Source organism: Hypanus sabinus, chromosome 27 (assembly GCF_030144855.1).
Source record: "Hypanus sabinus isolate sHypSab1 chromosome 27, sHypSab1.hap1, whole genome shotgun sequence".
In the NCBI taxonomy this organism is placed as follows: Eukaryota; Metazoa; Chordata; class Chondrichthyes; order Myliobatiformes; family Dasyatidae; genus Hypanus; species Hypanus sabinus.
Genome location: NC_082732.1, coordinates 44,777,677 through 44,791,551, shown reverse-complemented (window position 1 = coordinate 44,791,551; position 13,875 = coordinate 44,777,677). Strand labels below are relative to the sequence as shown.

The 13,875-nt window shown below is 51.1% G+C and overlaps 1 protein-coding gene across 6 annotated transcripts in view; it reads right to left on the bottom strand.

Annotated features, from left to right (window-relative positions):
- LOC132382283 (polyhomeotic-like protein 2) overlaps positions 1-13,875 on the bottom strand; it is a 163,713-nt gene that overhangs the window by 105,393 nt on the left and 44,445 nt on the right. For all 6 annotated transcript variants that reach the window (XM_059952387.1, XM_059952386.1, XM_059952388.1 and 3 more), the window contains one exon: positions 5,413-5,490. In XM_059952387.1, the coding sequence (XP_059808370.1) occupies positions 5,413-5,490 (78 nt within the window). The remainder of the gene's footprint in view (positions 1-5,412; positions 5,491-13,875) is intronic.

Here is a 13,875-nt window from a genome sequence, read left to right as displayed (position 1 = left end):
ACTCTCGCCCTCCTGTCCACTCCCCGGCCTCTCACTCTCCTCCTGTCCACTCCCCCGGCCTCTCGCCCTCCTCCTGTCCACTCCCCCGGCCTCTAGCCCACCTCCTGTCCACTCCCCCGGCCTCTCGCCCACCTCCTGTCCACTCCCCCGGCCTCTCGCTCTCCTCCTGTCCACTCCCCCGGCCTCTCGCCCACCTCCTGTCCACTCCCCCGGCCTCTCGCTCTCCTCCTGTCCACTCCCCGGCCTCTCACCCACCTCCTGTCCACTCGCCCGGACTCTCGCCCTCCTGTCCACTCGCCCGGACTCTCGCCCTCCTGTCCACTCCCCGGCCTCTCACTCTCCTCCTGTCCACTCCCCCGGCCTCTCACTCTCCTCCTGTCCACTCCCCGGCCTGATATCCTCCTGTCCACTCCCCCGCCTGATATCCTCCTGTCCACTCCCCCGGCATCTCGCTCTCCTCCTGTCCACTCCCCCGGCCTCTCGCTCTCCTCCTGTCCACTCCCCCGGCCTCTCGCTCTCCTCCTGTCCACTCCCCCGGCCTCTCGCTCTCCTCCTGTCCACTCCCCGGCCTGATATCCTCCTGTCCACTCCCCCGGCATCTCGCCCTCCTCCTGTCCACTCCCCCGGCCTCTCACTCCTCCTGTCCAATCCCCCGGCCTCTCGCACTCCTCCTGTCCACTCCCCGGCCTCTCGCCCTCCTCCTGTCCACTCCCCGGCCTGATATCCTCCTCCTGTCCACTCCCCGGCCTGATATCCTCCTCCTGTCCACTCCCCCGGCCTCTCGCCCTCCTCCTGTCCACTCCTCGGCCTCTCGCTCTCCTCCTGTCCACTACCCCGGCCTCTCGCCCTCCTCCTGTCCACTCCCCCGGCCTCTCGCTCTCCTCCTGTCCACTCCCCCGGCCTCTCACCCTCCTCCTGTCCACTCCCCGGCCTCTCGCCCTCCTCCTGTCCACTCCCCCGGCCTCTCGCTCTCCTCCTGTCCACTCCCCCGGCCTCTCACCCTCCTCCTGTCCACTCCCCGGCCTCTCGCCCTCCTGTCCACTCCCCGGCCTCTCACTCTCCTCCTGTCCACTCCCCCGGCCTCTCACCCTCCTCCTGTCCACTCCCCGGCCTCTTGCCCTCCTGTCCATTCCCCTGGCTTCTCACTCTTTTTCTGTCCACTGAAGCAGTAAGCCAATTCAGAACTGTTCTGCTTACTGCAGTTTCAAGCATTCAGGCTTGGAGATGCCAGAGTGAAAATGAAATGATTTCACTATTTCAGCAAGTTAGGAACCGTGAAGAACTTGAAGGTATCAACAGTCACCTTGAATGTTACAATTAAAATGAAGATTTGGAGATGCATTGCATAATGGCAGTCCATCATCTACAATAGTTGTCTTGTTCATTTACAGTCAATCAAAAGAATACGACAATGTACACTGGTTGAATTCCTCCATGAATAACTATGCGGAACTAATAGTTTTAAAATACTGTAGTAGTATTGGTAGTGTCGTAACTTGTTCTGTATTTAATTTAAGTACATAATTTGTTATTCAGTTAAACAGCAGTTTTGTCTTTTATGTACATTTTTAACTATTCCCATGAAACTTCTGCTAATTAAGACAGCCGCTTCATCGGGCCAAAGCATACTGGTTCCGATGTGTTCCAACTAACTGGAATCCACTGCGTGTAAGAGAGGGAGGAGGGAGACATATTTGTCCATGTGAAAAGCACCACGAATAACAGAGGGTAGGAGCAGGGACAGTTACCAGCATGCTCAGACACAGAAGGCCAAATGGCCTCCTCCTACTTCTATTCAAAAGATAGGAGTGGGTCACCGGGTTAACATATCAGGAACATGTGATGCTCCTAGATAGGTACTCACTGGAGTTTAGAAGAATGAGCGGGGATCTCATTGAAATTTCTCAGATACTGAGAGGCCCCAATAGAGTAGATGTGGGGAGGATGTTTCAAATGCGGGGGGGGGGGGGGGGGCATAGCCTCAGAATAGAATGACGTCTCTTTAGAACAGACGGTGGTGAATCTGTAGAATTCACTGCCACAGTTGACTGTGGAGGCAGAGTCATTTAGTTCTTGATTAGTCAAGGTGTCAAAGGTTACAGGGAGAAGGCAAAAGAATGGGGTTGAGAGGGATAGTAAATCAACCATGATGGCATGGCAAAGCAGACTCGATGGGCTGAATGGCCCAATTCTGTTTCTCTTTCTTATGGTCTCAGGTCACGATGAGAGAGCAGCTAAATCCAGGAAAGGGCAAGAAGGGAGTGGTGGAAAGCAGGGTGACGGAAAGTTTCCACACTTTCCGCAGAATCCAGTCGAATACAGAGGGTGGGGTGGTGTAAGGAGACGGACAATGGCCAGCTGTACGGACAGGGGTCAGGGGAAGGGTTCACACAGGACCTCAGACAGAGGTGGCCTATCCAAGTGAACAGCGGCCAGATTTCCAGTGGCAACAAACCTCCTACTTAGGGCTAACACGGTAGCGTAGTTGTCAGCCTAATGCTATGACAGCACTAGCGACTGGGTTCGATTCCCACTACTGTCTATAAGCAGTCCAGTCTCCCCAGACTATGTGTGTTTCCTCCCACATTCAAGTCAAGTCAACTTTTATTGTCATTTCAACCATGACTGCTGGTACAGTGCATAATAAAAATGAGAGAACGTTTTCCAGGACCATGGTTTACATGACACATTACAAAAACTAGACTGAAATACGTAATAAAAAAACAACACAGAGAAAGCTACACTAGACTACAGACCTACACTGGACTGCATAAAGTGCACAAAAACAGTACTGGCATTACAATAAATAATAAACAGGACAGTAGGGCAAGGTGTCAGTCCAGGCTTCGGGTATTGAGGAGTCTGATAGCTTGGGGGAAGAAACTGTTACATAGTCTGGCCGTGAGAGCCCGAACGCTTCGGAGCCTTTTCCCAGACGGCAGGAGGGAGAAGAGATTGTATGAGGGGTGCATGGGGTCCTTCATAATGCTGTTTCCTTTGCGGATGCAGCGTGTAGTGTAAATGTCCGTGATGGTGGGAAGAGAGACCCCGATGATCTCAGCTGACCTCACTATCCGCTGCAGGGTCTTGCGATCCAAGATGGTACAATTTCCGAAGCAGGCAGTGATGCAGTTGCTCAGGACGCTCTCAATACAACCCCTGTAGAATGTGATGAGGATGGGGGGTGGGAGATGGATTTTCCTCAGCCTTCGCAAAAAGTAGAGACACTGTTGGGCTTTCTTTGCTATGGAGCTGGTGTTGAGGGACCAGGTGAGATTCTCTGTCAGGTGAACACCAAGAAATTTGATGCTGTTTAGGATCTCTACCGAGGAGCCGTCGATGTTCAGCAGGGAGTGGTCGCTCCGTGCCCTCCTGAAGTCAACAACCATCTCTTTTGTTTTGTTCACATTAAGAGACAGGTTGTTGGCTCTGCACCAGTCCATTAGCTGCTACACCTCCTCTCTGTAAGCTGACTCGTCGTTCTGCTGATGAGACCCACCACGGTCGTGTCAGCGGCGAACTTGATGATATGGTTCGAGCTGTGTGTTGCAGCACAGTCGTGGGTCAGCAGAGTGAACAGCAGTGGACTGAGCATACAGCCCTGGGGAACCCCTGTGCTCAGTGTGATGGTGTTGGAGATGCTGCTCCCGATCCGGACTGACTGAGGTCTCCCAGTCAGGAAGTCTAGGATCCAGTTGCAGAGGGAGGTGTTCAGGCCCAATAGGCTCAGCTTTCCAATCAGTTTCTGAGGGATGATTGTGTTGAATGCTGAACTAAAGTCTATGAACAGCATCCGAATGTGTCTTTTTTGTCCAGGTGGGTTAGGGCCAGGTGGAGGGTGGTGTCAATGACGTCATCTGTTGAGCGGTTGGGATGGTACGCAAACTGCAGGGGGGGTCTAGTGAGGGGGGCAGCAGGGTCTTGATATGCCTCATGACAAGCCTCTCAAAACACTTCATGATGATGGATGTAAGTGCAACGGGACGGTAGTCATTTAGGCAGGACATTGAAGACTTCTTCGGCACGGGGACGATGGTAGCGGCCTTGAAGCACGTTGGAACGGTGGTGCTGCTCAGGGAGATGTTGAAGATGTCAGTGAGAACATCTGCTAGCTAGTCTGCACATCCTCTGAGCACTCTACCAGGGATGTTGTCTGGTCCAGCAGCCTTCCTTGGGTTGACCCTGCACAGGGTTCTTCTCATGTCAGCCATGGAGAGACACAGCAGATGGCCATTCGTAGGAGGGGTGGACTTCCTCGCCACCACGTCATTTTCTGCCTCAAACTGGGCGTAGAAGTTATTCAGCGCATTTGGGAGGGAGGCATCACCTGCACAGTCAGGTGATGTTGTCTTGTAATTGGTGATGTCCTGGATCCCCTTCCACATGCGCCATGTGTCGCCGCTGTCCTGGAAGTAACTGTGGATTAGCTGGGTGTGTGCACGCTTTGCCCCTCTGATGGCTCGGGACAGTTTGGCCCTTGCTGTTGTTAAAGCTGCCTTGTCGCCTGCTCTGAAGGCGGAGTCGTGGGACCTCAGCAGCACACACACCATGGCTTCTGGTTGGCACGTATAGTGATGGTTTTGGACAGAGTAACATCATCAATGCACTTGCTGATGTAGCTGGTCACTGATGCTGTGTACTCCTCTAAGTTCAAAACCTGTGTTTTGAAAGGCCTGAGTCAAAGTCCTAACCTTAATCCTACAGAAATGTTGTGGAAGGACCGGAACTAAGCATTCCAATGGTTAGTAAGTTAATTGGTCACCTGGGTGTAATTGAGCTCCGTGATCTCGATGAACTAGAGGATCCCATTACCGTGTTCTATGTCTAAATAAAAAATAAAATATTTGGCCTTTTTATTTTATTCTTTTAATTTAGAGATACAGTGTGGAATAGGTCCTCTGAGCCGTGTTGCCCAGCAACCCACTGATTTTAATGCTAGCCTAATCATGTGACAATTTGCAATGACCAATTAACCTTTGGACCATGGGAGGAAACTGGAGCATCCGGAGGAGACCCACACACACACGGGATGGACGTACAAACTTGTTTCCACAGGATGCCCGAATTGAACTCTGAACTCTGACACCCTGAACTGTAATAGCATTGTGCTAACCACTACGCTACCACGGTGCCCATGGTAACTGGTTAATTGGCACATTGGGGTATATGAGCGGCATGGGCTCGTTGGGCCAGATATGCTGCATATCTAAATTTGAAATGTAATACTCGGCCTTTCTCCAGATTCAGATGAGCTGCTGGAACACTGGGCTCTGAGAAACATGCATTGTCACATCTCCAAGCTCAAATTGGACTAAAATCTATGAATGCTGCTTCATTTCTTCCTGTGCATTTAATGTACGGCACCAAGTGCTGACCTCCCGCATAAACCGGCCACTTGCTTCAGATACTCACAGTGGTCTGTGAAGAGGCAGGCTGTTGAGACACGTTCCCATTTGGCGATGACCCTTGTCTAGTTGCAGCTAAACTAGCCTGAAAAACACAAGAGGGAGGTTCAAGTTCAAAGTAATTTCATTATCAAATTAGATAGAGTGGTGGTAGAGAATTTGTAAACCCTGAAAAATATTCTGTTCCTGCAAAAATATAACCTCAAATGTGATCAGATCTTCACATGTCCTAAAACCAGATAAAGAGAACCCACTTAAACAACACAAAAGCCATTACACTTGTCATTACATATTGATAAAAATGATCCAGTATTGTTGGATAAAGTATGTGACCCTCTGGGGTAATGCCTTCTACAAAAGCTATTTGGAGTCAGGTGTTCCAATCAATGAGATGAGATTGGAGGTGTGGGGTGGAGAGAGCCTGGCCCTATAAAAAAAAGACACTCAAAGTCAGGTTACTGTCAGAGCCTGCTCTTCTCAAGAAAGAGCATTTCTAAAGTATTCATCAGTCCACAGTCTCAGTACTGTTGCTATTGTTCATAGGAGTGAGCATCCTGCAAAGATCACACCAAGAGCATGACGTGAAGGAGGTGAGAAAAACCCCCAAGGGTAACAGCAAAAGACCTGCAGAAATCTCTAGAACTTGCTGAAGTCTCTGTTCATGTGTCGACTGTAAGAAAAACACTGAACAAGAACGGTGCTCATGGAAGGACACCACGGAGGAAACCACTGCTGCATGTCTCAAGTTTGCAAAAGACCACCTGGATGTTTTACAATGCTTCTGGGACAATGTTCTGTGGGCAGATGAGGAAGAAGTTGAACTATTTGCCAGAAGTGCACATTCCTGTTTGGAGGAAAAAGGGCACTACACACCAACACCAAAACCTCATCCCAACTGTGAAGCGTGGTGGAGGGAGCATCATGGCTTGGGGCTGCTTTGCAGCCTCAGGGCCTGGACAGCTTCCAATTGTTGTGGGAACAATGAATTCAAAATTGTATCAAGACATTTCGCGGGAGAATATCCGTCACTGAAGCTTAATAGAAGTAGAGTAATGCAACAAGACGATTATCCGAAAGACAAATCAGCAACAGGAAGAAAACCCATGTTTTGAAAGGCCTGAGTCAAAGTCCTGACCTTAATCCTATAGAGATGTTGTGTAAGGACCTGAACCAAGCAGTTCATGCAAGGAAGCCCACCAACACCCCAAGAGGTGAAGCAGTTTTGTGAGGAGGAATGGCCGAAAATTCCTCCAAGCTGATGCACAGGACTGATCAACAGTTACTGGAAATGTCTGGTCGAAATTATTGCTGTACAAGGGGGTCACACCAGTTTCACACACTTTTTCCAACAAGTACATATAACAGTGGATAATTTTTCTCAATCAATAAATGAACAAGTATAATGTTTTATGTATTATTTAATTGGGTTCTCTCTATCTTGTTTTAGAACTTACGTGAAGATCTGATCACATTTTAGGTAATACCTAAACAAAAATCTGATAGGAGAGGAGAGTGGACCACAGGAGAAGGGAAGGAGGTGGGGACCCAGGCATAAGTGATAAGCCGGTGAGACGAAATGAAAGGTCAGAGTGGGGAATAGAAGTGGGGGTGGGAGGGGGTTAATTTGTTCACTGGAAGGAGAAATCGATATTCATGCCATCAAGTTGGAGGGTACCCAGATGGAATACAAGATGTTGCTCCTCCACCCTACAGGCAGCCTCATCTTGGCACAAGAGGAGGACATTGAATGACATGTTAGAACGGGAGTGGGAATAGAATTAAAATGTTTGGCCATTAGGAAGTCCTGCTTGTGGCTATTGGTGCAGAGGTGCTCGATGAAGTGGTCCCCCAATATAACGATGAGTCTCTCCGAAAGAGGCCGCATCGGGAGCACTGGACATAACAGACGACCCCAGCAGGTCACGGGTGAAGTGTTGCCTCACCTGGTAGGTCTGCCTGGGGCCCTGAATGGAGGTGAGGGAGGAGGTGAATGGGCAGGTGTAGTAGGGAAAGTGCCTGGAGGGAGATTAGTAGGGAGGGACAAATGAACAAGGGAATCACGAAGGGATCAAGCCTTGCGGAAAGCAGAGAGAGATGGGAGGTAAAGATATGTTTAGTGGTGGAGTCCCTTTGGAAAAGACAGAAGTTGAATGTGTTGGATGGGCTGGTAGGTAATTTTCTTGTGGGCATTCACAGTAAATACAAAGAAACACAATAGAGTCAATGAAAAACTACACACAAGATGGGCTGACAACCAATGAGCAAAATATAACAAATTGTGCAAATACAAAAGAAGAAAAGAATAAAGAAATATGCAACCAATACCGATAATATGAGATAAAGAGACTCTTGAAAGTGAGTGCGTAGGTTGTGCGAGCTTTTCGGTGATGCGGCAAATGAAGTTGAGTGAAGTTATCCCCACTGGTTCAGGAAACTGATGGTGGTGTGGGTCCTGAGGCTCCTGTACCTTCTTCATGATGGCAGCAGCAAGAAGAGAGCATTGATTGGGTTGTGTCAATCGTGAAAGTGTCGATGCAAACAGGGTTCGATCAGGACCAGTGCACAGACAGGTGTGGACTTCGAAGGGTGTGCAGACAAAACAGAATGCAGGCAAGCTGAATCAAACCTTTGTTAGCTGGACTTCCTTTGTACCTTTTTGGAGAGTGAGAGCTCAGTGAGGCAGAAGTCAAGAGGGCGTGCTGACAGGAACAGTGTGCAGAAATAGTGCAGTCATGCAGGATGAACTCAACCATGAGAAAATCTGCAGATGCTGGAAATCCAAACAACACACACAGAATGCTGGAGGAACTCAGCCGGACAGGCAGTATCTACAGAAAAGAGTATCGGGCCGAGACACAGCCCTAGAAATCCTGACTTTCCCTTCAGAGAACACCTGGGAACCGGGCAGAGCAAGACAAGATAAAGTTGCAAAGGATTCCAGGGCAACAATTACAAGTGGACAGTTATGATTTCCGAGTGGGGAGACTTTCAAAGCCACTTCTTCCAAGAATGGCACAGGGGGCTTCGTGAGAAGTGATCTGTGAAGTCAGCAGAACTGACTGGGGAGGACAGCTAGAGAGAAACAGATACCCCTCTCCCCCAACTACCCCCTTGACTCAGAACACAGAACAGTACTGTACAGTTCAGACCCTTCGGCCCACAATGTCATGCCACCTTTTAACCTACTCAAAGGTCAATCTAGCCCTTCCTCCCACATAACCCTCCATTTTCCTATCATTCATGTGGCTATCTAAGAGTCTCTTAAATGTTCCCAACATACCTGCCTCTAAACCACCCCTTCAAAATGCTCCACACCTTCACTGGTGTTTAAAGATGGTAGTGAGGGCAGTTTTGGGCCCCTTATCTAAGAAAGGATATGCTGGTATTAGAAAGGCCCAGAGGTGATTCACAGAAATGATCCCGGGAATGAAAGGTATGGGGGACCATTTGCTGGCTCTGGGCCTGTACACGCTGGAATAGAGAGGTGAATCTGTGGAATTCGCTGCCAAAGATGGTTCTGAAGGCTGAATCATTGAGTATATTTAAAGTGGAGGTTCTTGACTAGTCAGGGTGTCAAAGGCTATGGAGAGAATGCAGGAGAATGGGGTTAAAATGGTGTGATAGATCAGCCATAATGAGATGGTAGAGCAGGCTTAATGGGCTGAATGGCCTAATTCTGCTCCTATGTCTTATGGTAGGCTGGTTAGGCTGAATGGCCTTCTCAAGTTTTAAATACATTTGAGGATAGAATTCTAGGTCAGCACTGCAGTGTTACTTTGAGGGAGATACCTCACTGAGGGAACATCGCATCGAGGAAGATACCACACCAAGGGAGCATCGCATCGAGGGAGATACCTGACTGAGGGAGCATCGAGTCGAGGGGAATACCTCACTGAGGGAGCATCATGCTGAGGGAGATTCCTCACCGAGGCATCACATCAAGGGAGATACCTCACCGAGGGAGTATCATGTCGAGGGAGATAACTCACCGAGGGAGCATCACATCGAGGGAGAGACCTCATCGAAGGAGAATCGGGTTGAGGGAGATACCTCTTGAAGGGAGCATTGCGTCGAGGGAGCATCATGCTGAGGAAGATACCTACTGAGGAAGATAACTGACCGAGGGAGCATCATGCTGAGGGAGCAACGCGTCGAAGGAGACACCTCACTGAGGGAGAATCACATCGAGGGAGACACCTCACCAAGGGAGCATCATGCTGAGGAAGCATCGCGTCGAGGGAAATACCTCACCAAGGGAATATCATGCTGATGGAGATACCTCATCGAGGGAGATAACTGACTGAGGGAGTGTTGTGTGGAGGAAGATATCTGGGTGATGGAGTGTTCATCAAAGGAGGTGCTTCGGTGACGGACTGTTTGTGGAGGAAGGAGTCTCGCTGAAGGAGAGTACGGGGAGGGAGGAATCTTGCTGAGTGTTTGTGAAGGGAGGAGCCTCACCAATGATGTGTTTATGGAGGGAGGAACCTCACCGATGGAGTGTTTGTGGAGGGAGGTGACCAGTAGATGGAGTGTTTGTGGAGGGAGGTACCCAGTAGATGGAGTGTTTGTGGAGGGATTTGCCCAGTAGATGGAGTGTTTGAGGAGGGAGGTGCCCAGTAGATGGAGTGTTTGTGGAGGGATTTGCCCAGTAGATGGAGTGTTTGAGGAGGGAGGTGCCCAGTAGATGGAGTGTTTGAGGAGGGAGGTGCCCAGTAGATGGAGTGTTTGTGGAGGGAGGTGCCCGGTATATGGAGTGTTTGTGGAGGGAGGTACCCAGTAGATAGAGTGTTTGAGGAGGGAGGTGCCCAGTAGATGAAGTGTTTGAGGGGGAGGTACCCAGTAGATGGAGTGTTTGTGGAGGGAGGTACCCAGTAGATAGAGTGTTTGTGGAGGGAGGTGCCCAGTAGATGGAGTGTTTGAGGAGGGAGGTGCCCAGTAGATGGAGTGTTTGAGGAGGGAGGTGCCCAGTAGATGGAGTGTTTGAGGGGGGAGGTACACAGCAGATGGAGTGTTTGAGGAGGGAGGTGCCCAGTAGATGGAGTGTTTGAGGGGGGAGGTACCCAGTAGATGGATTGTCTGTGGAGGGAGGTGCCCAGTAGATGGAGTGTTTGAGGAGGGAGGTGCCCAGTAGATGGAGTGTTTGTGGAGGGAGGTGCCCAGTAGATGGAGTGTTTGTGGAGGGAGGTGCCCAGTAGATGGAGTGTTTGTGGAGGGAGGTGCCCAGTAGATGGAGTGTTTGTGGAGGGAGGTGCCCAGTAGATGGAGTATTTGTGGAGGGAGGTACCCAGTAGATGGAGTATTTGTGGAGGGAGGTGCCAAGTAGATGGAGTGTTTGAGGAGGGAGGTGCCCAGTAGATGGATTGTTTGAGGGGGGAGGTACCCAGTAGATGGAGTATTTGTGGAGGGAGGTGCCCAGTAGATGGAGTGTTTGAGGGGGGAGGTACCCAGCAGATGGATTGTTTGAGGAGGGAGGTGCCCAGTAGATGGAGTGTTTGAGGGGGGAGGTACCCAGTAGATGGAGTGTTTGAGGGGGGAGGTACCCAGCAGATGGATTGTTTGAGGGGGGAGGTACCCAGCAGATGTAGTGTTTGAGGAGGGAGGTGCCCAGTAGATGGAGTGTTTGAGGGGGGAGGTACCCAGTAGATGGAGTGTTTGAGGAGGGAGGTGCCCAGTAGATGGAGTGTTTGAGGGGGGAGGAACCCAGCAGATGGAGTGTTTGAGGAGGGAGGTGCCCAGTAGATGGAGTGTTTGAGGAGGGAGGTGCCCAGTAGATGGAGTGTTTGTGGAGGGATTTGCCCAGTAGATGGAGTGTTTCAGGAGGGAGGTGCCCAGTAGATGGAGTGTTTGAGGAGGGAGGTGCCCAGTAGATGGAGTGTTTGAGGAGGGAGGTGCCCAGTAGATGGAGTGTTTGAGGAGGGATTTGCGCAGTAGATGGAGTGTTTGTGTAGGGAGGTACCCAGTAGATGGAGTGTTTGTGGAGGGATTTGCCCAGTAGATGGAGTGTTCATGGAGGGAGGTATCCAGTAGATGGAGTGTTTGAGGGGGGAGGTGCCCAGTAGATGGAGTGTTTGAGGGGGGAGGTACCCAGTAGATGGAGTGTTTGAGGAGGGAGGTGCCCAGTAGATGGAGTGTTCATGGAGGGAGGTACCCAGTAGATGGAGTGTTTGAGGGGGGAGGTGCCCAGTAGATGGAGTGTTTGAGGGGGGAGGTGCCCAGTAGATGGAGTGTTTGTGGAGGGATTTGCCCAGTAGATGGAGTGTTCATGGAGGGAGGTACCCAGTAGATGGAGTGTTTGAGGGGGGAGGTGCCCAGTAGATGGAGTGTTTGAGGAGGGAGGTGCCCAGTAGATGGAGTGTTTGAGGGGGGAGGTACCCAGTAGATGGAGTGTTTGAGGAGGGAGGTGCCCAGTAGATGGAGTGTTTGTGGAGGGAGGTACCCTGTAGATGGAGTGTTTGAGGAGGGATTTGCCCAGTAGATGGAGTGTTTGTGGAGGGAGGTGCCCAGTAGATGGAGTGTTTGTGGAGGGAGGTGCCCAGTAGATGGAGTGTTTGAGGAGGGAGGTACCCAGTAGATGGATTGTTTGAGGAGGGAGGTGCCCAGTAGATGATTTGAGGGGGGAGGTGCCCAGTAGATGATTTGAGGGGGGAGGTGCCCAGTAGATGGAGTGTTTGAGGAGGGAGGTGCCCAGTAGATGATTTGAGGGGGGAGGTGCCCAGTAGATGATTTGAGGGGGGAGGTGCCCAGTAGATGGAGTGTTTGAGGGGGGAGGTACCCAGCAGATGGATTGTTTGAGGAGGGAGGTGCCTGTAGATGGAGTGTTTGAGGGGGGAGGTACCCAGTAGATGGAGTGTTTGAGGGGGGAGGTACCCAGCAGATGGATTGTTTGAGGGGGGAGGTACCCAGCAGATGTAGTGTTTGAGGAGGGAGGTGCCCAGTAGATGGAGTGTTTGAGGGGGGAGGTACCCAGTAGATGGAGTGTTTGAGGAGGGAGGTGCCCAGTAGATGGAGTGTTTGAGGGGGGAGGTACCCAGCAGATGGAGTGTTTGAGGAGTGAGGTGCCCAGTAGATGGAGTGTTTGAGGAGGGAGGTGCCCAGTAGATGGAGAGTTTGAGGAGGGAGGTGCCCAGTAGAGGGAGTGTTTGAGGAGGGAGGTGCCCAGTAGATGGAGTGTTTGAGGGGGGTGCCCAGTAGATGGAGTGTTTGAGGAGGGAGGTGCCCAGTAGATGGAGTGTTTGTGGAGGGATTTGCCCAGTAGATGGAGTATTTGAGGGGGGAGGTACCCAGTAGATGGAGTGTTTGTGGAGGGATTTGCCCAGTAGATGGAGTGTTTGAGGAGGGAGGTGCCCAGTAGATGGAGTGTTTGAGGAGGGAGGTGCCCAGTAGATGGAGTGTTTGAGGAGGGAGGTGCCCAGTAGATGGAGTGTTTGAGGAGGGAGGTGCCCAGTAGATGGGGTGTTTGAGGAGGGATTTGCGCAGTAGATGGAGTGTTTGTGGAGGGAGGTACCCAGGAGATAGAGTGTTTGTGGAGGGAGGTACCCAGTAGATGGAGTGTTTGTGGAGGGAGGTGCCCAGTAGATGGAGTGTTTGTGGAGGGATTTGCCCAGTAGATGGAGTGTTCATGGAGGGAGGTATCCAGTAGATGGAGTGTTTGAGGGGGGAGGTGCCCAGTAGATGGAGTGTTTGAGGGGGGAGGTACCCAGTAGATGGAGTGTTTGAGGAGGGAGGTGCCCAGTAGATGGAGTGTTCATGGAGGGAGGTACCCAGTAGATGGAGTGTTTGAGGGGGGAGGTGCCCAGTAGATGGAGTGTTTGAGGGGGGAGGTGCCCAGTAGATGGAGTGTTTGTGGAGGGATTTGCCCAGTAGATGGAGTGTTCATGGAGGGAGGTACCCAGTAGATGGAGTGTTTGAGGGGGGAGGTGCCCAGTAGATGGAGTGTTTGAGGAGGGAGGTACCCTGTAGATGGAGTGTTTGAGGAGGGATTTGCCCAGTAGATGGAGTGTTTGCGGAGGGAGGTGCCCAGTAGATGGAGTGTTTGTGGAGGGAGGTGCCCAGTAGATGGAGTGTTTGAGGAGGGAGGTACCCAGTAGATGGATTGTTTGAGGAGGGAGGTGCCCAGTAGATGATTTGAGGGGGGAGGTGCCCAGTAGATGATTTGAGGGGGGAGGTGCCCAGTAGATGGAGTGTTTGAGGAGGGAGGTGCCCAGTAGATGATTTGAGGGGGGAGGTGCCCAGTAGATGAAGTGTTTGAAGAGGGAGGTACCCAGTAGATGGAGTGTTTGAGGAGGGAGGTGCCCAGTAGATGGAGTGTTTGAGGAGGGAGGTGCCCAGTAGATGGAGTGTTTGAGGGGGGAGGTGCCCGGTAGATGGAGTGTTTGAGGAGGGTGGTTCCCAGTAGATGGTTTGAGGAGGGAGGTGCCCAGTAGATGGAGTGTTTGAGGAGGGAGGTGCCCAGTAGATGGAGTATTTGTGG